Source organism: Diabrotica virgifera, chromosome 2 (genome assembly GCF_917563875.1).
Source record: "Diabrotica virgifera virgifera chromosome 2, PGI_DIABVI_V3a".
In the NCBI taxonomy this organism is placed as follows: domain Eukaryota; kingdom Metazoa; phylum Arthropoda; class Insecta; order Coleoptera; family Chrysomelidae; genus Diabrotica; species Diabrotica virgifera.
In genome coordinates, this window is record NC_065444.1 from 174,164,012 (window position 1) to 174,191,630 (window position 27,619).

The 27,619-nt window shown below is 34.1% G+C and overlaps 1 protein-coding gene across 2 annotated transcripts in view; it reads right to left on the minus strand.

The window, feature by feature from the left end:
• Positions 1 to 2,538: 2,538 nt before the first annotated feature.
• The window catches only part of LOC114333831 (myb-like protein D), a 52,600-nt gene continuing 27,519 nt past the window's right edge, over positions 2,539 to 27,619 (minus strand). For both annotated transcript variants that reach the window (XM_050642931.1, XM_028283818.2), the window contains exons 5-8: positions 19,294 to 19,788; positions 9,735 to 9,887; positions 7,337 to 7,564; positions 2,539 to 2,848 (exon numbers count right to left, since the gene is read on the minus strand). In XM_050642931.1, coding sequence (XP_050498888.1) covers positions 2,578 to 2,848; positions 7,337 to 7,564; positions 9,735 to 9,887; positions 19,294 to 19,788 — 1,147 coding nt within the window. In that variant the 3' untranslated portion in view covers positions 2,539 to 2,577. The remainder of the gene's footprint in view (positions 2,849 to 7,336; positions 7,565 to 9,734; positions 9,888 to 19,293; positions 19,789 to 27,619) is intronic.

Below are 27,619 nucleotides of genomic sequence, written 5' to 3' on the forward strand. Positions count from 1 at the left end.
CGATTCAGAGGTATTCATGTAGCCCCACTGAAGAGGTCTGAAGAGACCGACACGGACGTATGGGGATGGTGGATCATCTCTGAACTGAAATGAAGCAGAAGCTGTTTTTAATTTTTCTTTTTACTCATATTTTGAGTACACGGAATTAACTTTTGTTTGAATTTTTCCTAGATGAATAGACGGAATGTGACTGTGCATATTGTAAAGTTCCTTTTGTCTCCTTTATTTGTCGTCTCCTAGTCTCCTTGTCTTATAAATTGTAAAAGGCAGAGATTGAGGATGTTACCAGAAAGTGGTTCAAAGATAATTTTCTGATTTATTGTTTAAATCTGGGACTTCTCATTTCTCTTCTTCTCTTTTAAATATTTATTTAATTGCGGCTCGCAAAAAATTTCATATTTTGAAAAATGGCTCGGACTATCAAGTAGTTTGGCCACCGCTGATAGGTATATAATATATATCATTATAGGTTAGAAAAAATAGCATAGGGTCTTGGAACCTTAGAAGTCTTACAGGTAAGAGTGTGGAGTTAGTACATGTGCTTATAATAAGGAGAGTGCATTTACAGTGCATACTAATTACTTGCATTAAAGAGACTAGGTGGAAAGGACAAAGGGCGAAATAGGTGATGGATAAATTGTGGTATATAGGAAAAAGTAGTACCGATAGTCCATATAATAAATATCGGAGTAATACCAGCGGAATGGAAGGAAGGTCTCCTGCTACCGATACCAACTTAAAAAGGCAGACTCGAAAAATCCTGAAAATTATAGAGGCATTAGTCTGATGAACAGTACATTAAAATTGTTAACGGCAGTCATAAAAGATAAAATCGAGGAAAAAGCGAATATGGCAGATGAACAACAAGGCTTCCGGAAGAACCGCAGCACAATAGATGCAATTTCTATTATCAGACAAATAGTAGAAAAGTCTATTGAATATGGAAAACCAGCATATAGGTGCTTTGTAGATTTATAAAGTGCTTTTGACAGGGTGGTGCGAAATGACATCTTAAATTTATTACAAGCTGAACAAATAGACCATCGGATAATAAGGTAATTTATGAAATTAACAAGAACAACAAGACCAGAGTAATAATGTCAACAGGAGAAACAAAACGCATACAACTAAAAGGAGGAATCCGCCAAGGAGAGTCGCTCAGCCCATTGTTATTCAATATGGTGATGAATCAAATAATTCACGAAGTAAGAAAATGACGTGAATACCACATGGGAACAGATAAAATCACGATACTATGCTATGCCGATGATACAGTACTAATTGCTGATAACGAGGATGACCTGCAAAGGCAGCTCCACACTTTCAATATCACAGCAAGCAAACTTAATATGAGAATATCAGTAGAAAAAACGAAATGTATAGTGATAAGTAAAGAGCCGCGTAGATTCAAGTTAGAAATAGACGGAAAAATTGTAGAACAAGTAATGAAATTCAATTACCTAGGAGTAGAGATCACTAGTGACAGGAATATAAGAACAGAGACCACAACACAAGCAACAAAAGCAGCAAGAGGAAGTGGTTGCCTCCGAGAAACCATATGGAGAAACAAATATCTGACCACGGAAAGCAAAATAAAAGTATACAAGACAATAGTAAGACCTATCCTAACATATGCAGCGGAGACAAGGACCGATACAAGAAATACGAAACAACAAATCATCAATATCAAAATGAAAGTATTAAGATCAATAGCGAACATATCATTAAGAGACAGACAAAGCAACTGAAATATACGAGAATGATGCAAAATTCAAAATATTAATAGGTGGAACAAAAACAAGAAAGAAAAACTATAATGAACATGTAAACCGAATAGAACCAGATAGATTAGCGAACATCTGTAAAAACAACAAGCTTTATAGCAGAAGACCCGTTGGAAGGCCGCCGAAAAGGTGGAAAGACAATGTACAGTCAACAACTGAAACAGAATAAGAGGCAGACAAACAGAAATAATCGTAGTCTCACGAAGAAGAAGAAGAAGAAGGAAAAAGTAGTATGTAACACTAGGAATGAATTTTGTGTAATTGCTGAGAGTGAGATGAAAGATAACGTAGTAGACGTTGTAAGAACGAGGGGTAGAATAATGTTAGTGACCTTTGTACTTGATAAAGAAATATTAAATGTTATGTGGGTATGCTCATCCGCAGGGTTGGGTGAGAATAAACGAAAAGCTTTCTATGATGAATTAAAAGACATACTAAGTGACGTTCCATCACAGAAGAAAATCATAATAAGATGATTTTATTGCACATGTGGGCCAATCGAAGGTAGGAGATGCCGCAATACATGACATAAAGGATTAGTCTTTTGAACTAGAAATGAAGCTGGAGATGTAAATGAGTGATGTAAATAAGTGAGAAATGAATATAATAAGTTTCGGAGATAGCAGGTCCCAGTATATCCCTACGTTTACTTTCTCTGTAATCTCTAGCTAGATAGAAGCTATAACTGTCATATATTTTTAATGAAAAATCGGTACATTTTAACGTAATAAAAGAAGAAAGACAAAAATCCTGATACTTTTTATACATATTGTATTAAATTTTAATAAATCTGCTACGGATATTTTCCACAAGTACAAGAACACCCACAGTTATGACTAAATTTATTGACCGAATTGGCTGTAACATTTACATGCTCTGGAAGGTTTTTGGATGTTCGATACCAAGTTCCATTTGTGCCGTCTTGTTTCCAGTGTGATTTTGTCTTGATTCTTGGTTTATTATTTGAATAGTTCGATTTTACTTCAATTTCATGTTTTTCTGCTGGTAAAATACAAGTGCAACAGGCTTTGCCTTTACATGGAAAATTTTTATGGTCCTCGTTTCTGTAAAATGAAAAATAAATTAAACTGGTAAAACTATATTTTATCATTAGGTATTCCTGATTCTCTCAAATGCCTAGTAAGTGCAAAGATCTGAGTACAAAAACCGGGATGCATATTTACAGATTCTAGCGTGTTGTAGACACCAGGGTGTTGAAATCTGTTAGGGTTTGGAAAAACAGTACATTTACAGATGCTAGCGTGTGTAGACAACAGGGTGTTGAAATCAGTTAGGGTTTGGAAAAACAGTACATTTACAAATACTAACAGATCTTGACACCACAGTGTTGAAACCAGCTAGCTTTTTAGTGGCTATAATAATATGCATAGATGCTATCGGTTATTGACATTGATTTTATACAGTATAGTGCAAATGTCTGGAATAAATCTCATTATTTCGGAAACCAGCGACCTTAAAAAATCGTGAAACAGGTCAATTTTTAATTTTAAATTATGATTTTTTGACATATATATCATACTAGTGACGTCATTCATCTGGGAGTGATGACGTAATCGAATATTTTTTTAAATAAGATTAGGGGTCGCGTGCTAGCCCATTTAAAAGGTTATTCAGTTCTATATTTAGTAATATAAATATTAACATAGTTATTTATACGGGGTGTCCAAGAAAAATTGTTTTGAATTAAATTAATTTACACAAAAAGAAAAATGTATGTAATTTATTTAATTCAAAATACACTCTACTGCTCAGAAAACAGAAAAAAGTTTTTTGATAAATACACATTTGCTTTTCGCGTAATTTCAATGTTCAAGCTTCCACCCATCTACCTCTTGGCAGTTTGAACATTGAATTTAAGCAAAAAGCAATGTCTATTTATGAAATAAACATTTTTTTTATGTTTTCTGACAGCAATAGAATGTATTTTGAATTAAACAAATTACATCTTCTTCTTCTTCTTTAAGTACCGTGCCCAAATTTTTAGGCGTGGGTAGCTTCCATAACAATTTGCCGATATCGTTCTCGATCTTGTGCGGCATGTAACAATAATTGATCTGCTGATAAGCCACTCCATTGACGAAGGTTTCGGAGCCATGAATATTTCTTTCGACCAATTCCTCTTTTTCCGTCGATCTTTCCATTGAGTATTAACTGCAGCATCCTGTATCTGCTACCTCTCATTATATGCCCCAGATATTCAAGTTTTCTCTTTTTTATCATCTTCATTAAGTCACCTTCGCCTTGACCTACTCTTTTTAAGACTTCTCTGATAAATTACATATATTCTTCTTTTTGTGTCAATTAGTTTAATTCAAAATAATTTTTCTAGGACACCCTGTATAAATAATTATATCAATGTTTATATTACTGATAAGAGAATTGAATAAACTTTCAAAAGAGCTAGCACACGACCCCTATTCTCATTTTAAAAAATCATCGATTGCGTCATCACTCCCAGATGGATAACGTCACTAGTATGATAGATATGTCAAAAAGTCATAATTTAAAATTAAAAATCGACCTGTTTCAGGATTTTTCTTTAAAGTCGCTGGCTTCTGAAATAATGAATTTATTCCAAACATTTGCACCATACTGTATAAAATAAATGTCAATAGCCGTTTGGTGTCAACACACGCTAGCATCTCTAAATTAATGTACTGTTTTTCCAAACCCTAACTGATTTCAATACCCTGGTGTCTACACACGCTAGCATCTGTAAATGTACTGTTTTTCCAAACCCTAGCTCATTTCAACTCCCTGGATACGTTTATCTTGCAAATTGGAGATTTCTAATTTGATGCTTGCAATGTTGCCAGATTTACAAATTTCTGATATTATTAGCTACTTTCACACACAATTATTCCCACAATTTTTGTGGGAATAATCAGAAGGATGATGTGATGAATGATCTTTTTTTTTTGTTGGAACATATTTTGTTTACTGCGCAGGAGCATGATGTATTTGTATATATTGAAAAATGAGCAAATCAAAATATGAATACGCGAATTAGTCAGAAAGCGGCTCATAAGAAAGAGATAAGTCGTAACTGATAAGTAGAAAAACGATTATATTTTATATCTGAATAAGTAAGTGTTACAGCTTACAATCCCATGTAAATGACAGATATCAGTAAAACGATTGTTTTTTTTGCTTTCACATTATTATTTTCAATTCTCGAATATACAGTGCCGCTCGAATTATCTCGGTTGTGCACAGTTTGGCCAGTTTAGTACGCTCGAGTTAACTCGAGTGTGTGTTAAGGGATTAATATTTAACTTCGATTCAGAGATCATTACCATCTCGCTATGGACCATTTCAAACTTTTGTTATCTTCAGGAGAGCTTGTAGATAACAGATGATGCTCTGAATCGAAACTAGACATTTCAACGAGGCAAAGATCAACAAATCTGTTTCCTAGTACTCAATACGTGAGTAAAAACGCAGGTAGATAAAGGCATTTAATATTTTACTTCGATCCAGAGATCATTAGCATCTCTCTATGGACCATTTCAAACTTTTGTTATATTCAGGAGAGCCTGTAATGATGCTCTGAATCTAAATTAGACATTTTTGCCAAGTGTTCCAATTAAGAGGAAATAATTAACATTTAGACACACTCGCGACCTCTATTAAAGGAAAGGCGAAGCCCAAGTGACTCCATTTTCAAACAAATAAATATTTAAAAATAAAATCTTGTAGATTCTCTCTTTCTCAGATTCTTTCTTATACCTATTCCCCATCCTTCTAAAATTTAAAGTAATAAAGGGTGATGAATACAGAGACATGGGGAGTCCACAACACATCAATTCAACGAGGTAAAGATCAACAAATCTGTTTCCTAGTACTCATTACGTGAGTAAAAGGGCAGGTAGATAGGCAAAACCTTAGATTTATGCATAGTTTCATTGAAGATCCACACGCATCCTCAAGAACTGCATAAATACATGATGTAGGCCATCTTGCATCTATTACATAAGAATTCATTTAAACCCTACGAGGTTCAGTTGTTGCAAGAATTAAATGAAGATGACTACGACGTTAGATTACAGTTTGGTGAGGTAATGGTGAGTAAAATAATTGTAATTGACGAGAACTTCGTGAACAAGCTATGTTTTCTAACGATGCAATAGTCTGCAATATATTTGTTGCATTTTGTTTCCTTTGTAGCACATACAACTTTTGCTATCGGTATGGGTATCGGTATCGGTATATCTCCTTTTTCTGTTGTAAACTATCATCTTATCTATTATTTTTACTTTCCCATTTTTTTTTTGTTTTAGGGTGTATTATCGTTTTGTTATTTTCATCGTCTATACTTTTGGACTTCCAGAAATCTGTAATTTATTTTATTGTTTTATGTAGTTCTCGGTTTTTGTGTTCTTGCTGGAGTTATTCCACCTCTTTGCCTCTCTCATTTAGCCATTGTTGTTTTGCTACCCCTATGGGATTTTCAATTCCCCTGGTAGAGCTTAGATATGTCTAACAACCTTTGGTTTTCTCGTTAGCTGAGCATCGGCTCGTCCTCTTATATTAAGCTGCTTATCTATATACTCCCTTTACTCTTCTATTTGTTCATCCGTTACATTAGTTCATTCTATCTTGTATTTGGTGCTGCTATTTGGAATTTTATTTAGTTTTTTAATATGGTCGTAGTTATTATCACAAGCAGGATAGGCTTTTCCGTTTAGGATTTTGTTTCTGAACCTGCTGTTGTTTGTAATATAATCGATTTGGTTTTCTATAATCTGATCTTCTTTATATTTAGGAGACCTCCACGTGTATAGGCGTCGATTAGGCAGCGTAAATCAAATGTTGGTAATAACAAGGTTGTTTTCTTGGCAAAACTCAAACGTTGTAGCTCTGTAGTTTTGATACCTAGTCCGTGTAGGATCGTCACACCTTCCACTTTTTCATCTCCGAACTTCGAGTTCCATTTTTCAAAAATATATTGACAATATAGCATTGTTCTTGATTTGTTTTTGAACCTTTACAGTATCAGCATAACACTCCTTTAACTTTTCCAATGTTCTCCGTTTAATTTATTCAAAATTACTCGGGCCCCAACTAGTACATAGGAAGCTTTTAATATATTGGTTCATTTCAGCTGTAGGAGTATTCCAACCTCATAGTCTTCATACTGTCTGGCACTACCGTCACTTGAGTAGTAGGATACACTACTGTTGTTTGTCATAGTTTTTCCTTGTCCTACCCACCTCATTTTATTCACTACCAGTATGTCCCATTTCATTCTCTTCATTTTTGCCTCGGCATTCAATAATTTTCTTGATATATACAGTGTTTTCACATTTAATGTTGCAATTCTGATTTTTCTCTCATGAATTTTTGGCATTCCCTGACCACTGGAGGTCTGCCGGTAACTGAGGTTTATGTTTTTTTAATTTGACTTACCATAATAATTTACTTGGGAAAAATGAATGTGATGGTTTCCCATTTACATAAATATTTAAGTTAAGTTAATAGGTAACGACATACAAAAAAGAAGCCAATTGTTATAAAAGAGTTGTTATTACCGTTTCCTTGCTAACTCTGATATAGCTCTTATTAAAGGTTCTTCACTTTCACTAGTTTCTTCATAGTTTATCACTGGTTTTTCTAAAGGTTTATTTAGCCTGCTTCTACGTTCAAATTCCTGTAAAGTTCTTTGTACCCTTGATTTGTTTCGACTTTGTAACTTTTCTTCCAGCTCTTGGACTAAATTTATGTATTGATCACTATTTTGATAAGGCAGATCATTGTATCTAGAACAATAAACAAATTAATGGAATATCTAAAAATCAATTTAACTTTTAAAGGCAAGTTTACATAATTATTATTTGGCTGATAAAATGTGAATAGGTACTTTAGTTTTGGTGAGTTCTGTGTGGATTGAGTTGAACAGTAGGGAACTATCAGATACGGTTTCAAGTTAAAAAAAGGAGGAAGATAAGTAAAGCAAGCCATGTCCTCTATAAAAAATATTAATACAAAAGACTCTGCAGACATCTTATGGAAAATATGCTGTCACTCAAATTAAACAAAATTTACATGAATATATTCGCCTGAATATATAAATCTGAATTTTAATTAATAACTGCGTAAATTGTATTTTAAGTTTACGGAAATCACATTCTTGAAGTCCATAAAATTGTTATTCATAAATACCATTAATCTAGTCGCTATTGAGAACAGCTTCACCCAGCGTGAGCTAAGCAGAGTAGAAGAACTACATACTTTGGTATAAAACTGACCGACTGAAGAGTAAGCCTCTACCTGCAGAGACTTACGAACTTCCGGTTCAGAAAATCTATTCCCTCTCTCTAACTTACGTACATACCCATTTGATTTTAGATTTATTTATATCAATTTACGCCGCTATTAATCAAAATTAAGAGTTGGTGCAGTGATATAAAATAATTATATACCATTAATTAAGACACCATAAAAAATTATTTATTATGGACCCCATGATATATAAAAAAACTTCCCTATTTTTGTAAGAATTCATTATTTTGTTCCAGAGGTAACATATCCGGTTTTTCACCGGTTATTACTTTAAAAAGAAAAAACTGGTAAAACCGGGACAAAAAAAGAATGTGTGTGTACTTTGTATGCACGTAAGAAGTTATACTTCTATTATAATATAATTTCAATGAAATAAATATACCTACTTAACAGTTACAATACAAAAAATTAACACCAATTACCAAAAATGAACCAAAACTTAATGCCAAATATTAAAAAAAAAATATGAATCGTCCGGGATTTGAACGCGCAATCTCGCGATTTTTTTATCTCTGGTCCAATGCTCTACCAACAAGGCCATCAAGCCGCATGCCAGTTACCTTTCAGATATACATAATTATACATCACGGTGACAAGTGAAATATAAAAATAGATGTTTTATTATTTTACGCCCAAGGAAGACAAATCCAAAGACACAAAATTATAATAAAAAACCTTTTAAACCACCTTTTTCAAATTGCGCAAGTTGTATTATTAATATTAATGTTAATAAATGAAATATAAATATTTTGACGTTTCACAATTTGACAATTCACTTTTAACTGCAGTGCCTTAAAAATTTTAAAGCACTAGTGCCTTAAAGTAGCATTTTTAACGCTCCTATGGAGTCCTAAAAATTGCATTTTTAACACGTTTGTAGAAAAATATATTTAAAAACACTAATATATTCTTTCCACACCTTTTCTGGACTGATACATACATAAATTAAAACATTTTGAAGTATAACTTCAAAAATATAATATGAAAACTATTTAAAAAGGCAGTATAACTATTAACTAACCTTTGTTGTTTCTCTTCCCACAAATTTTAAAACGCAACAACCATACATAACCAAACCGTCAACCGTCCAAACTACAGCTGCGCTACAGCTGCCATATTGGATCATTTTTGACATGTCATTTGAACATCCAATCAGAACAAAGTTATAATGCGCATGCGCCGGGATCGTAGGTTTTAACATATAAAAATTCACCCTCATATCGCGCCTAAAGAAGTATAACTTCAAAAAGAACCGGAAAAACCGATTATTGCGAAGTAAAAAAACCGGTTTTAGGTTATAAGCGGTAGGTTTTGGGGCTAACTCAGAACGAAATATTGCATTATTACCGAGAGCCAAAAGTCACTTAGAATAAAAAAAAGTTCCTTTTGAATCAAATATTTGAAATTAAAAAACACACTCAATTTTCTCTTTTTTTTCCACCCTGTAACTTAAAATTTAATTTTAAAATACACATCATTATAGAAGTTTTAAGGGACTTTCGGCCAGATTAATAATATAATCTTTCATTCCGCGTTTAAGTTTTTCAAAAATAATTATTAGTTCTTTCAGCATTCGAAAAAATGAATGCATTTAAAAAGCATTGGTCCGAAATTTTGCGCCTACGCCCTCAATGGGGAAATACTAACCGTGATGGTAGACTGTTTGAATCGTCTGAGTCAAAAAATTGATCGCTTTGATCTTCTATTATTAGTTCTAAGTCATCTTCTGAACAAGACACGTCATACTCAAGCGGTGGTGGAATAGGAACTACTGGTATATCCCCTCTTCTTGCACAACACCTAAAGAAATTTGAGCAAAAATAAAATAAGTAGTACAAATAAAGAAACATAATATTTTCTACTTAAAAAATGCGAAAATTTTTTCCGTGATCAATAGAATTCTATATCTAATAAATTTTATTGATTGTCCTTCTGAGTTATTTCAACCCCCTCTATTCTTACAAACTAAGTTTACATTTAAATTCGCACATACTACATTTATTTATTTATTTTTTTTTATTTATTTATTTAGTGCCCAAATAACAGTACTGGACCAATTACAATCTGGGTTAGTGTATTAAGCGTATTAGTAAATTTACCGTTTACAGATCATAAACATAACAACAAAACAGTATAAAATACATAGACTACATAAACGCCGTTTATATGTAAGTGTGTGAAAAAACTCAAAATGAGAAAAACACACTCACATACGAACAACGACGAACAAAAACTTATAAAGTAATTAAAGAAAAACAGAAAATACATAGTATGTAAAACAATTAAATACAAAAATACAGAATAAATATATAATATAACAGCAAGATGCTAAAAAGTGACTGGTTGCAACCTAATATCGTTAGCAGTATTCTTAATGATGCGTAAATTAGAATTGAAGATGTCAAAGAGATCGGAGTTCGCATTGTAGTGAGCTTGCATTTGTACTAGAGGTGACTGCACCAAAATATTTGATCTGGCTCTGTTAACATAAAACGTTTGTGAAGTACGAGAAGCAACACGTGGTACGTGGAGATTAAGAAGTTGCAATAACTCAGGAGTATTTACTTGATTGTTAATAATTTTAAATAAAAAGCATAAAGATTGAGTTATTCTACGACGCTGAAGACTTTGCATCTTAAATTTATCGAGAAGTAGCTCTTCAGAAAATCCCCTAGCAGGATAAATGCCAGTGGATTTAAAGTGCATACTTTTTAAAAACCGCCTCTGTACTGATTCCAAAACAGTTGTGTGATTTTGATAAATTGGAGACCAAACTATCGATGCATAATCGAGTTTGGGGAGAACAAGAGATGAATATAAAAATTTGCAAGTGTCAATATCGGTAAGTTCTTTCGCATTTCGTAAAATGAAACCTAGAGTACTAAACGCACCCGCAACGATATTAGTGATGTGTGGAACAAATGATAGTCTGCAGTCAAATATGACCCCCAGGTCCTTAACAGAGCTGGGGCGACAAATGGAAGTATTATGTATATGATAATCGTAGTGTGTTGGAGAAGGGCTTCTAGAAAAAGACATAACATTACATTTAGACGCATTTAGCTGCAAACAATTAGTGTCACACCATATACTGATTTTATTTAAATTTTCTTGAAGTCTAATGCAATCGGAGGGTGACTTAATTTCAACAAATAATTTTAAATCGTCCGCATAAATTAGTGAATGAACATCTAGGTCATCAACAATATCATTAACGAATATCACAAACAATAGCGGCCCTACAATTGAACCTTGAGGTACTCCGGATAACTGAGAAAAAGGGGTTGATTTAAAACCTCTAATTTGCGTATATTGCCATCGATCTGTAAAATAAGAGTTAAATAATTGTAACAGCGTAGGTGTGATTGAAATAGAACTGAGCTTATTCAGTAGAATTTTATGACTTAAGCGGTCAAAAGCTTTGGAAAAGTCAGTGTATATGACGTCGACTTGAGCATTTCTGTCTAATGCTTCACACAGGAATTGAGTGATATTAACAAGATTTGTTAAAGTAGATTTACCACTGATAAATCCGTGCTGTTGGGGAACTATGAATGGTGAAATGTGGGTGTAAAGGTGTTTATTTATATATATCTCGAAAATTTTACTAAAGTTGGATATGATAGCAATAGGCCTATAGTTTTGGATAGAAGTTCGATTTTCTTTCTTAAACACAGGGACAATTTTAGAAACTTTCCATTGTGTGGGAAAGACCGAACTGGATAATATGCAGTTAAATAAAGTACACAGAGGAGTTGAAAATACGTGGGCACAATCTTTTATGAGAAATGCAGGTATATTATCTGGTCCCATCGTCATGTTCGGCTTAATCTTCCTTATGGCCTGTTCAATTTCAGATTTTGTAAAAGCGGGAATATGCAATTGTTCGGCAATATATGTATTTAATTTGGGAGTGATATGGTCGGGAGGAGAAATATCGGTGTATGACTTTGAGAAGAAATCGGCAAATGATGAGGCAATATCCTGTGAAGTCTCTAGCTTTATATTATTATACGACATAGTTTCAGGAATAGAACAATTTGTTTTCTTGGAGTTTATGAACGACCAAAAGCTACGAGGATCTTGTTTAAGATTGAGTTCTAGTTGAGACACATAACGCTTGTATATTATTTGATTAAAGTATTTGAATTCTGAACGAATTCTCTTGAATTCAGTGTAATTTTGAATATTACGAGATTTTTTGTACGCGTTCCAAGCTCTATTTTTAGTATTCAGAAGATTAATCAGATCACCATTGAACCAAATCGGATAACGTTTAGTTTGCTTCTTTTTAAGAGGAATATGTTTAGAGAAGATGCTGTGAATATACTGATAAAAGGCATTTAGGTTGCTGTTGATATCAAGATCAGTGGAAAGAAAAGACCAGTCAGATAAATAGAGTTCATTATAAAGTTCTATGAAGTTGGCTCTCTTAAAGTTAAAATTCTGCTTACTGTCGATTTTGATTTCATTAAATTCTTTTTTAATACTAAAATCAATGATGAGCGGTGGATGATGGTTATCCATGGAAACAACATAGTCAATTGCCTGATATACGTTACAAAATATATTAGAAGATACCAAATCTAGGATTCGTTCATTATGATTAACTACATGATTATATTGCGATAGATTAAAGAAATTTGCAACATTCTGCACGGCCACTGATTTATTTATTATTTCAACCCCCTCTATTCTTACAAACTAAGTTTACATTTAAATTCGCACATACTACATATTAAATCTGCATAATAATCTAAAGTCATGGAAAAAAATATTGCATATTTTGAAATATCGTGTGAAGTGAATTTTTTGTGCTGCAATCCTTAGCCCCTAGTGTTGTAGAAACAGGATTTCTTTTGCGTTATCGTTCATTTGCACGAATCTGTTATACAGGGTGTCCCGAAAAGATTGGTCATAAATTATACCACAGATTCTGGGGTCAAAAATAAGTTGATTTAACCTAACTTACCTTAGTACAAATGTGCACATAAAAGAAAATACATCCCTTTGAAGTTACAAAATGAAAATAAATTTTTTCCAATATATCGAAAACTATTAGAGATTTTTTATTGAAAATGGACGTGTGGCATTCTTATGACATCTTAAAAAACATTATCGTGAAATTTGAGCACCCCATAAAAATTTTATGAGGTCTTGTTTCCTTAAACCTCCCCAAACTTTTGTGTACGTTCCAATTAAATTATTATTGTTCTACCATTAGTCAGGGCCGGATTTAAGGCAGTGGGGGCCTCTGGGCAGAATTGGTGTGGGGGCCCTACCTCCTACCATTAAAAAAATGTTGATCTACTTTTATAAATATAATTTTAAATCATAAAAAGTACACGAGCTGTAATTTGTTACAGTAGTAATATATTCAAAATAATAGTAAGATGTATGGTTAAAGTCCGGGAACTTTTCGAGATATTTTAATTGAAAATTTCTTGATTATGTGGGACATATCTAGTTGCATTAAGACATCGTGACCAACGCTCATTGTAGAGAGATGATTCAGACACTCTTGGCGCATCATAGACCGAAGTCGATTTTTAATTAACTTATTAAATACGATTAAATATAAACAAAGTGTCACCTCAACATTTGGAAAAGCAACATTCATATTCTTTTCTTTTAGCAATTGGTACATTTGAAGTTCTTGGCTTATATTTCATTTAATCCGTTTTGATCCATCGGATGTACAATTTCCTCACATATGGTTGATGAAAGATAGTTGACACGCCCGCTTCCAGGATTTGAATATTTTTTTTTAATATGGTGCTTCAAAAATTGATCATATTTAGCTAATACCTGGAGTATTCCCAATTAATTAAACGCTTTTATTTAGTTCAATAGTTTGCGTCAAATCTTTAGACGTTAATTTGACTGCCTTTTCTTCAATGAAAATGAATGAAAATTTGCAGACATATGCATTCGTGGGAACAATACACGAATAGTCAATAAAAACATTTTTTTTCCTATTTATTAATTGTTTAAATAAAAAAAAAACGATTTTAATGGAAAACACTTAAATTCTCGTGTTTTTTACAATGTAAAAACTTGAAACTTTTGCGGATTGTATAACTAATGATATGAACAATACATAATTTCACTTTTTACGTTAATTGTTTACATTATGCTTCATTAATAAACAATAAAGTTTCAAATTTTTTGCCGATTCCGACTACTTTTCATGTTAGTACATCATTATGTTTTACACATATTTTAATAAACATGACGATATACTTATTTTAATGTTTGAAAAGTGTAAGACTAAAAAGTAAAAAATAAAAAAATATAAAAAAAAAATTTAAGAAACGCTTTTCTTTAGTTACGAGTGACTAAAATTAAAAATATTATAAAAAAATCAACTAAAAAGCAAAAAATAAAAAAAATGAAAAAATCTAACACATTCGTTAAAGTAAAGCGTGGGGAGAAAACCGTTTATTCGATGAACATGCGCCACGCTTTTCTTTGACGGATGTGTTAGATTTTTTCAATTTTTTTTTTATTTTTTGCTTTTTAATTGATTTTTTTATAATATTTTTAATTTTAGTCACTCGTAACTAAAGAAAAGCGTTTCTTAAAAATTTTTGTTTCATATTTTTTTATTTTCATTTTGTGATGAACTCGACAACTCATTTTCGCTGCGAAATGCTAAATCTCGTTCAAAAATAAACTTTATAACACTAAAATTAGTCTTTGTGTTACCATTTTCCAATAATCAATACGCCCAATTCTTTCGTGTGCTTTAGACATTTCGTGATCCATAAGCCTACTATCTGCATGTTTCCAATCAAAAAAATCCTCTGTGACTAAAATGTGTACGAACACTAGATAAGAATTTACAAACGAAGCAATACACTCACCCGGTGGAAGGTGAAAAACATATAGACCTGGATCCCGCGTAAGAAAAAAAAGTTGATTAATAGCAAGCTGAAAATTTGTTAATAGCTTAACGGTGTCTAGTCGGACAAACTTTGATGCACGGGAACACTGAAACAGGGGAAGTTTTAACGGTGGAGCATGATAAACGTGTCGTCCTGACAAGTTTATGATGGTGAAAAATAGCAAGTTGTTTTTAAGTTTATTCAATAGCCAACGTTATATAATATATGAAAAAATGTTTGTCCGACAAAAATGTTGGGCATTTTAACGAGTCCGACACGTAGAACATGTCACATCACAGGAACTATGTTGGTGATGAATAGCAGTCTGATTTTTGCATGAGAGTTTAATGAAAGGTTAAAAAAGCAATTGGAAGTTCTGTCGGACAAAATGAATGGGAAATTTTCCTAGTCGGACATTCTAAACATGTAAGATATAGACAAACATGTTGGTGATAAATAACAAGCTAATTTTGATTTGTTTATGTACAAATTATATTTTGTAACGCAAAAAGTTATATGTCGGACAAAAAGTTTGGGCAAATCGAAGGAAATAAATAAAAAACATTTTTTTCAGAATGACTTAGTCACATATTGATAAAGCTATTTTAGTTGTATATTATTATTTATATTCACATATTTGCATGTGCATATATATATATACATGCACACTCCAAAAACAGTGAGGTAAGTATCAATGCATGTATATATTGCAAAACAATTATTTTTTTGGGTGGAGTTTGTTCTAGATATTCTCAAAACGACAATAAAAAATGTCAAAGAACATGTGAAAGAAATCTCTTAGGGTTTTCTAATTAGGTGCATCAGAAAGTACGGAAAATTTCCTATAAAAAACGTTGTATACATTTTTTTCCATGCTCAAATCTTAACCCTGTAAACGACATTGAAAAATGTGAAGAGTCTAAAACTTCGGTGCTTATAAGAATATACGTAAATATGACACATTATGCTTAGAAGTATGTATTAGAAGGCTGCATTTGTCAGTGTGACACTTTGTGCTATACAAAGTAGTATTTGAAAGTACATGGTCTCTGAGTTTCTGTTTGCCAGGTGTGTTGGAAATTAAAATTTATATTAACTATGGAGTGTTTTTGTGTCTATTTTTGAGTGTCAACAGTTTAAATTTTAAGTCGCCAAATCAAAAGTGAAACCATTCAACGGAACATTTTTGAGTAATTTTCGAACATTTTACAAAGTTAGTAAAATACTTGGTCATCAATTAAATGAGATTCAGTTGCCAGATAATTATTGTGAAAGTTCTATTGAATATCATTCTTCGTGCTATAATGATTGAAAAAGGGTACCTAAATAAATTATTACTAAAATTGTATAACGTAATTTTTCTCAACTTTCTACAAATGAAATAATGTAATTAATATGTCACAGGGCAAGAAATAATTTGCTGCCAAAATAAATCGATTAGTTTAAATTTGAAGTTACGATTGCAATTTATTATGAATTATTGTCAAAAGTGACAGTTTTTCTTAAATGGAAATGTATTCATAGACATAAGGGTAGACAGGGCATACAGTGCAAAATGTCGATAGGTGGTCTATCTATCTCTTTTAACCAAGCGATCCCGCGCATGTGGCAGACAAAGATAGCTAGACCACCCAATCCATAATATAATTTGCCTGATCTACTATAAATGTATTACAGTGAGGTATCTAAATGATGTTGAGATAAATCGAAAGATATCGATTGTAATTGATTGCAGGTGCTTTTGACATAGAGTAATCACCCCTTATTAAAATTTCAAAAATTATTTTTTTAAATTGTCCGACTACAAAATCTACCCCTTATTTTTTTCCGACAACAGTCATTCTTGCTAAGGAATAATTTACTTTATTAAATTTCGTCTTTGTCGGAAAGCTATTTATCACCAGCATTTTTGTCTATATCTTACCTGTTTAGAATGTCCGACTACGAAAACTTCCCATTAATTTTGTCGGACAGAACTTCCAATTGCTTTTTTAACCTTTCATTAAACTCTCATGCAAAAATCAGACTGCTATTCATCACCAACATAATTCCTGTGATGTGACATGTTCTACGTGTCGGACTCGTTAAAATGCCCAACATTTTTGTCGGACAAACATTTTCGCATATATTACATAACGTTGGCTATCGAATAAACTTAAAAACAACTTGCTATTTTTCACCATCATAAACTTGTCAGGACGACACGTTTATCATGCTCCACAATTAAAACTTCCCCTGTTCCAGTGTTCCCGTGCATCAAAGTTTGTCCGACTAGACACCGTTAAGCTATTAACAAATTTTCAGCTTGCTATTAATCAACTTTTCTTTCTTACGCGGGATCCAGGTCTAATAACCATGAACTCATGAACAATTATATTATCACTCCTACGCTCCTTCATTTTATACTTGTCATACATTTTCGAGTTCCTTTATCTCCTGTCAATATCTATTTAAATGAACCTCTTATGTTTGTGGCTTTGTAGGGGCCCCCGAAATGTGGGGGCCCCGGGCAGCTGCCCAGCCTGCCCCCCTTAAATCCGGCCCTGCCATTAGTTAAACACACGGTTTTTAAACTTTTTTGCGTCTAAGTACTTTCTCGAAAAGCCAGTTTTTATCGAGATATTTTGAATATTTGTCAAATACACCACATATTATATGTATATGGGACACCCATATTAATCTTGATTAATATATATGTCACGGTAAAAGTAGATAATCTGGTAATTGTACACAATTACCCGTAATTGGTAATTGCATACAATTACCAGAGTCAACGGTAAATGTAGGAGAAATATTCTTTAAAAACCCTTTATTTCCTACTTTTACCGGTAACTGTATACATTTCCCAGAGGATCTTGGTAAGACACGCAAGCGGAATGCCACAATACTTAACTGTAGAAATCACAACAATCTATTTGGATCTGTGTGAAACTTGCCAGAAAAAATCTAAAGTTCCCAAAACAGGTTCAGTAGTGAAACCTATACTGTTGAAAAGAAATGAACTTGAATTCATTATCTGCTTTATTATCTATCTGCAATTATTGTAGATGTAAAATAGATGTAATAGATCTACCATAGATCTACATTTTTGTCTACCAAGATCACTTAACAGAATTTGTACAATAATTACGGCCATTGGAAACTAAACGTGCAGAAGAAGTTGCATTAGTTCTTCTTGATATATTTTGTGCCTTTGGAGCTCCTAGCATTTTTCAAAGTGACAATAGACGACAATTCTCCAACATAATTATGGAAGAACTGTAATCCATGTGGAAATTTGAAGATAGTGCACAATTCGCCAAAAACCGAGCTAACCCTTCTGGCATCAAGTGCAGTTCATATGAAGCTATGTAGGGGTACCTGTCAAAGTTGGTTTCAAAACTTCATCACCGCCAGAAGAGGCTCTAGAAAATAATTCAACTGAAGAAGATTTGGAAGTAGAAGAAACCCAGTCAGGTCCTGATTCTGAAGAACGTGAAGAGGCAATAGTGGATGAACCAAATTAGCTTCTAAGAGTTTGCCATGTCACAACAAACAGTAAGTAAGTAAAGTAATAATAGATAGTATTAATTCAAACGCAAAGCTCAATTCTGGTTAAACAAAATGTCTCTTGTTTTTAATTCAGTTCAATAAAAATCACACTTCTTTAACAGCTCTTGGAATTTATTGTTTTTATTTTACCATTTTACTTACTTTTACCGGGTAATTGTATACAATTACCGATAAAAGTAGATAATTGAAAGTAATTTCCTACATTTACCATCGGCTCTGGCAATTATATACAATTACCGGTAATTGTATACAATTACCAATTATCTGCTTTTACCGTAACATATACTAATCTTTTCGGGACCCCACACCCTGTATATCCAATATGGCTCGCAAATGGCAAAACATGATCTTCTAAAATGTTTTTAATGTACACGTCAGATGTCATTCACCCAATCCCCTCCACAAGTTCGGTATCTCCTTTCCAAAAAATACCACTCCATAGCATTATGCCGGCACAACCAAGATTAACGCTCTGCATGAAGTAACAACTGGCACACCATTCACCATATTTATGGAAGCGACATTTCACAGATGAGTTGGCGAAAGCCTAGGTTTTCTAGGTCCTATTGCTTGTTTTCTAACCTTACGAATTCCAATTGCTTGTTTTTAATATGTACCTACTTATTTCAACGTTTTTAAAACGTGTAATTTACATTCCATGGTAGCTGCGTGGAGACTTTAATTATTAAAATAAAAGATATAAAAATAATAAATAAATCACGAATTACTGTATGAGTAAAAACTGTAAAATTTTATCAAATACTAACCTACAAGTACCTGCACAATAATCATTCCTTGCATTTTCTGCATTGGAAGTAACAGGATTATGGTATCTATATTTCTTCCTTGTATTCCTAGTTCTATTGTTTTGCGACAAAGAACTATTTTTGTTGTAAAAATTACGATGTTCCAAACTATTAGACCTATTGTTTCTTGTACCATTATTCTGTATTGGATTTTCACAATAAATAACATTTTCAGGAGTCTCTTTAAAAATCCCTTTTGAGATTGGCTGATTTCTGGAAAATGGCATTTCTTTCGTAACATAATCCTCTTGTGATGATAAGATATATCGTTTTCTGTCAGCATTGTTATTTGAATGGTATATTTTGTTACAAACAGTGTTAATAGGATAATTTCTTAAATTGTTCAATTTTGCTACATTGTGAATTTGAACATTTTTATTTTTTTCAGGTAACGCATATTCTGCAGATAAAATATGTTCATGATCTAAACGTTGTTCTGCTTTTCGGATTTGTTCTCTGAAAGTAATTTAAAGATTTTAGATGACTAAAATATGATCACATAATATTTATTTAATATTGATTATAAAAAACATGTATATGCTAAATTTTTTAATGGTACATATTAACTTTTTGCGCAAGAACCCTATAATGTGCTATACCTACCCACTTTTTTTCTCCAGAACTAATACCTACACAACATAGCAAAATAACTCGAACATCTAGAAAAGATCTATTTTCTGTATATTATCCTAGATGCAATTCAACAAATAGGTGTGTTTAGTGTTTAGAGAGGAGTTTGGCTTAGGACTTAATAGACATAAATCGTAGAATAATGATCGCATTGTAGTCTGTGTTCTACGGTTCTACTGATCTAAGTTAATAATAAAATTAAGAAAAAAATTTGAAACTATATTCGTACTCATTAATAAATCTATGGAAAGCAACCAAAAAGCTAAAGAGACCCCAAATACTTGTTCCTCTTCTCCGACTGCCAAACAACACATGGGCACGATCTGATCAAGAAAAAGCTGAAACTTTAGCAGTTCGAACTCAGAGCAAAGCACTCTCTTCAAACAAAATTAAAAACCAGCTACAACAACCCACGTAAAGTACCTGAGTACCAACTAATAACAGGAGTATTAAAACACCTTCACTGTAAAGCTATAGTCCTACTTACAGCACTATGCCATCGCATCCTAGCACTATCCTATTTGCCTATTATCTGGAAATATGTACTTACTTTTATTTTATCGTGTCCGGACATGCCATTCATAAAATTTTGGCCCAGTATCGGGCTACGTCGGTTCCATGTTCGTTGGCGAGCCACAAATCTTCGAGGGTACACCGATAAGCACAGTTTCTGCATGTAAAAAGATGTTCCATATTCTGTGTTTCTCCACAGTCATAGTTCACATCATCTTGCTCTATTTTCCCCCATTTTGCCATGTCTGGTTTCACTGGAGCGACCCCCGTTCTTCTCCTATTCATAGGTTTCCACCTTTTAAAGTCTAGAGACTGGCCGGTCCATTGAACCTGAGGAAGAGGAAAATACTCAGGCGATTCATCCTGCACTGTTCCAAGGAAACTTTTCCTGGATTTTAGTAGCTTTCGTGGTGTTTGAGCTTTGTATAGGGCATGCCGCTCGTCGGCAATCTGTTTAATTTTCTCTATGTGCTCTGCAACGCCTCTGCGTATTGAGGGTTCTGCAAATCCCGCTGCTTTATATAGGTTTGGGAGTGGCGTTGGTTTCATGCACCCCGTTACTATCCTGAGTGTCTCATGTAGCGCAGTATCAACTTGTTTAACGTGGGCAGATCTGCCCCAAACGGGGCAAGCATATTCAGCAGTTGAGAAACATAGTGCCTGGGTCTCGATTTTTGACCCTTCGCTTCGTTATCGAACGTATTCGTTTCGTATCTATTTAGTACACGAAGCGATTACGTTCGATAACGAAGCAAAGGGTCAAAAATCGAGGCACAGGGCCGTTGTTCTTAAGACGCCAGGACATGCACCCCATTTACTTCCCATCAGCTTTCTGATATGCTGTTCCTATTTGTTACTTTCCCTCTCGTTTTTATGCAATGTTGTCTGTAGGTGCGGGACCGGTCCAGAGTTACTCCAAGATATATAGGTTGGTCTATGTGTTCGTATATTACCATTCCACACAATTTGGAGTTTTCGCTTGGCTTCCTTTGCGCGAAGGTGGAAGGCGCAGACTTGTGTTTTAGAGGGATTGGGTCTCAGGGAATTCTGCAGATAGTACTCTGTCATTGTTTTTAAGGCAGTTTCGAGTTTCTCCTCCACTTCTTCAAAGCTATTTCCTTGAGCACATATTACGAGATCGTCAGTATAGAGGAAGTACTTGGTTTCAGTCGGCGTAGGTTGGTCGTTTGTGTATATATTGAAGAGCATTGTTGCTAAAACACTCCCTGTGGGAGACAGTTCTTTTGGACCCTCCACCTATTTACTTTGCCCTCCAGCACAACGACAAAACTTCTGTTTTTCAGTAAGGAATATACGACCTTACTCAGATGGTGGTCATTGAGAGTGTCGTATAATTTGCGGAGCAATGTTCTGTGCCTGACTGTGTCATAGGCTGCTGTCAAATCTACGAAAGCAGCCCCTGTTATAAGTTTTTCTTCAAAGCCCTCTTCAATGTGTTCTGTTAGTGTGACGACTTGACCGGTGCAAGATTTGCCGGGTCTGAATCCTCCCTTTTCATGTCCATTTTCCTGGGTTTCAATCCACTTTTCCTTTCTGGTTTGACTCAGCTGTTGAAGTAGGACTGCTCCGGAGTCAGCCGTTTCTTGGCTAAAAGGGTCAGTGGAATAGAGGTTCTTTGGACTCGCTGGATATCTCGGGAACATATTGTTGCCTACATCCTCTGGGGATAGCTTTTCTAGACACATTTTTTCTCTAGTAGTTCTCTACTTTTGGCTCAAGACGTAGCAGTTTAGAATCTAGTATGTCTGCATACTTTTGCCAGTTTGTCTTTTTGAAGTTAAATCTCCTTCTGAATGGAACAGTTTGTGGTCTGACAATTGGAAAGATGTTTCTACCAATTGGTATGTGCTGAGTTTTTGGTATGGGGCCATATACTACTTTGGTACATCGGTCTCCGAGGTTACTACTTAAAAAACAGATATCCGCGTTAAATTTCCTTTTCCAAACTTCGCTCTGAAAAGATGGTAGAAGTTTAGGATCGTGGATTAGCGTGAGGTCACTCGTTACAGCCAATGCGTCTACTACGTCTCCATTTGCATCCGAGTTTGCATAGCCCCAGAGTAAACTATGACTGTAAAAATCTCCCAGTATAAGCTGATTCGGTTGTGATTGGAAGTTAGTTGGGGGTGAAAATATAAAAGGCTCGTTTGGGGGCTTGTATACCGAGATTATTGTGCATTTTCTGATCTCAATGGTTATTACCTCTATACCGTTTATATTTGTTGTTCCCACAGATGAGACTATGGTTTGACTTCTCACAAATATCGCGCTCCCATGCTTATTGTGTGGTATCTCCGCAAACATTTTTGTTACCTGAGATTTTCGGACTAGCTGCAGTTAGGTCTCTGTGTGTTTCCTGGATTCACAATACCTCACATTTCGTGTTTTGCAGAATTCTGATAAGATGTCTTGTTTTGCTGTAGTGATGCCCTCAATATTTATGCTCGCTACCGTCAGTGTTAACTCTGAGAAGAACCGTTGTGGCTTGATGTTTGCTATCTGCTTTGGTTTGGTCCGGTGTTCCACTAAGTCCCTTCAAGAACTACAAGAACTTCTTCCTACCGATCCATCAGTCTACTACCCATCCCAGGTAAATTGTTTGAAAGGCATTAAGCAGAATAAAAGAAGAACATCCGTTGCCAGAACATATCCCAACTCACCAATTTGGCTTTTGTGAGAACAACTCAACAACACAAGTTCTTAGGATAGTTAATTAAGTTGCAAAGAACCTCGAAGAAAAGAAATATTGCAACGTCATATTTCTCTACATCTCTCAGGCTTTCGTTAGAGTATGGCACCCTGGATGGCTCTTTAAATTAAAAAAATACTCTATCGAGTAACTACTAAATCATACTCAGACCGCATCTACCCAATAGAAGCTTCTCCGTTAGATATGGTAGAACTAAATCCACCATTTGTACTATCTGTAGTACATTTGTACTACAGCGTTTTGGGCCCACTCCTTTTGAACTAGTGAAAATCCAGCAGATGTCTCTTATCTCCAAATCCACCTAAACCTACTAGGAGAATGGTACAAACAATGGAGAATTACATAAAATCAGTGGAAAAAATCGGTTCCTTCACTCACACTTAACAATGCACACATCCCCATCAGCACAGAAGTGAAATACCGTGGACTGCATATCGACCAAATGCTAACATGGAATAAACATATCCAAATGAAACGCAGGCTGTTGAATCTCAAGTTCGAACAAATGTACTGGTTCCTTGGTAGGGCATCCAAATTGTCATTAAATGGCAAATTACTCCTATACTATTATACAGGGTGTAACAAAAATGCAGGTCATAAATTAAATCACATATTCTGGGATCAAAAATAGTTCGATTAAACCCAACTTACCTTAGTACAAATGTGCACGTAAAAAAAGTTATAACCCTTTGAAGTTACAAAATGACAATTGATTTTTTTTTTCAATATGTCGAAAACTATTAGAGACTTTTTTATTGAAAATGGACATGTTGCATTCTTATGGTAGGAACATCTTAAAGAAATAACAGTGAAATTTGTACACCCCATAAAAAATTTATGGGGTTTTGTTCCCTTAAACCCCCCAAACTTTTGTGTACGTTCTAATTAAATTATTATTGTGGTATCATTATTTAAACACAATGTTTTTAAAACTGTTTTGCCTCTTAGTATTTTTTCGATAAGCCCGTTTTTATCGAGATTCTTTTTTAATATGTTTACATAAAAATTGTATGGGAGTTTTATTCCTTTAAACCCCCCAAATATTGATGTACTCGGAATATTCAGCAAGAATACTTATTTCTGAAATCACACATGCGCTGAAAGAAATGAAATCAGGTAAAGCACCTGGGTTTGATGGTATCCATCCTGAGTTCTTGATACACAGTGGTGCATACACGAAACAGTGGCTTGTAATGTCCTTTAATGATATACTTCAGTCAGGTAACATTCCTTTCTCATTTAAACAAAGCGAACAAAGATAATCGCAATTCCGAAACCGGGCAAATCAAACGATAAGCCAGAAAACTACCGCCCCAGAGCTCTACTCAGCATGGTATATAAACTATTACAAAAGCTTCTCCTCAACAGAATTAGTCACAGGATACTAGAAAATGTCCCAATTGAACAGGCTGGCTTCCGCCCTCATCGAAGCTGTACAGACAAAGTGCTGTCATTAACAACTTTTATAGAAGCTAGTTTTCAAAAGAAACAAAAGACAGCAACAGTATTTATAGATCTAACAGCAGCATATGATACTGTCGAGAGACAGGGATTAATATATAAACTGGCCCGTATTATCCCCTGCAGAAAGATAATTAACTTCATTGACAACATGCTGACAAACAGAGCCTTCCAGGTTATAATGGGAAAGGAGACGAGTAGAATCTCGAAAGTTTGGATATGCTGACGACTGGACCCTTGCAACAAGCCACCAATCTTTAGAAACTACAGAAATCACTCTCACAAATGGCTTATCCATCCTCAGCGAATACCTTAAGAAATGGAGACTACAACCAAGTACTACAAAAACTGAAGTATCAGCTTTTCATCTCAACAGCAAGCTGGCAAACAGAGAATTGCGAGTGTATTTTAATAACAAGCTGTTGAAACACAGTAAATACACGAAATACCTTGGGGTTACTCTAGACAGAACGCTCACATTCAGAGAACACCTGACGAAAACAGCAGCAACATTGAAAACAGGCAACAATATAATACAGAAACTCTGCGGTACTACATGGGGTCGACAGCATCAACTTTAAGATCCTCTGCTCTTGGCCTGATATATCCGGTGGCAGAATACTGTGTACCAATGTGGCTAAATAGCAGGCACACCCACCTGGTCGACACCCAACTAAACCGTGCTACGCGTATGATAACAGGCACAATTAAGCCCACCCATACAATGTGGCTACCTTCCCTTAGTAATATAGCACCACCCAACCTACGCCGCGAACATGCTATGGTTAAAGAATATAACAAAATAATGGACAGTCGCCAGCTTCTAGTCCACAACGACATCCCCGATATTCTTGGAAACCGACTCCGATCCAGGTTATCCCCTCTACAATCTGCTCAAGCGCTGCAGCAATCCAACTTTGACTTAAATACTCGATGGAGAGAAGATTGGGAAAGTAAGACAGATCCGCAATACCATAGTCTACCGGACATCATAGGAAAACCTAGAGAATTGGAACGTCCCCGTAAGATTTGGGCAGCCCTTAATCGAATTCGAACAAACTGTGGAAGATGCGCCGACTCCCTCTACAGATGGGGTAAACTTTCCTCGCCTTCTTGTGACTGCGGCGCTGCAAGACAGACGATCAGTTACATTGTTCAGGACTGCCCACGCAGAACATATAGGCGACCCTATAGACTATGTAATGGCAACCGACGGGTCAATCGAATATATAAAAAAACTGGACATCTGTTTGTGATGCATTGTATAATGCATAAATCCAAATATATTCTGTGATGTACTTAAGCCATACGCTAAATAAAAAACAAACTTGATGTACGTTCCAATTAAACATTATTATGCTACCATTAGTTAAACACAGTACTTTTAAAACTTTTTTGCCTCTTAGTATTTTTTCGATATGCGACCTTTTATCGAGATGTGGCTTCTTTTTTAATATGTTTCAAAATATACCTAAAACTGTAAATTATAAATACATTTTGACATTATTACTAATCGTACAATATTCAAATATGTGGTGGATTCGACAAATATTCAAAATATCTCAATAAACACTGGTTTATCGAAAAAGTACTAAGAGGCAAAAAAGTTTTGAAAACATTGTGTTTAACTAATGATACCACAATAATAATTTAATTGGAACGTACACAAAAGTTTGGAGGGGTTTAAGGGAATAAACAAAACCCCCATAAAATTTGTATGGGGTGCACAAATGTCACTATAATTTTTTTTAATATGTTCCTGCCATAAGAATGCCGCTTATCCATTTTCAATAAAAAATCTACAGAGAGAGTCTGTAATTTGGTATAAATTCAATATCTCAAATACTAATTGTTTTTTTGAAGACCCGTCGATTAGTATTTCAAATTGTTGTTTTTGACATACAATAATAATGTATACAGGGTGTCCCAATTTAGAGATATGACCTCATCGTTGCTTTTCTTAAATGGCAACACTGTCATTTTGATAGCTATTTTGATAGAGTGTGTAAAGTTATACACAAGTGCAAAATATCAAAGTTTTATTCCCTACCATTTACAAGATAATAAAAAATAACAAAGTTATGTCTGTAATTTGGAATAAATTCAATAATTATAATACTAATTGTTTTTTTGAAAAATGCTCGGACTCGTCAAGTAGTATTTCAAATTGTCATTTTTGACATACAATAATAATGTATACAGGGTGTCCCAATTTAGAGATATGTCGTCATCGTTGATTTTCTTAAATGGCAACACTGTCATTTTGATAGCTATTTTGATAGAGTGTGTAAAGTTATACAAGTTATACACAACTGCAAAATTTCAAAATTTTATTCCCTACCATTTACAAGACAATAAAAAATAACAAAGTTATGAAAAACAAGTAATCAAATAATAATTGAATTTAATTATTTCGAATAAGCAAATGCTCATAAAACGTTGCCCATTGACAATTTGAAAATAATTGAGGGCAACATTATGAGTATCTGCTTAATTGAAATAATTAAATTCAATTATTATTTGATTATTTGTTTTTCATATCTTCGTTATTTTTTATTATCTTGTAAATGGTAGAGAATAAAAATTTGAAATTTTGCAGTTGTGTATAGCTTTACACACCCTATCAAAATAGCTATCAAAATTACAGTGTTGCCATTTAAGAAAATCAACGATGACGTCGTATCTCTAAATTGGGACACCCTGCATGCATTATTATTGTATGTTAAAAATGACAATTTGAAATACTAATCGACGGGTCTGAGTATTTTTCAAAAGAACAATAATTGTTCTATAAGAACAATAATACTAATTATTAGTATTTTAATTATTGAATTTATTCAAAATTACAGACATAACTTTGTTATTTTCTATTATCTTGTAAATGGTAGAGAACAAAAATTTGATGTTTTGTAGTGGTGTATAACTTTACACACCCTATCAAAATGGCTATCA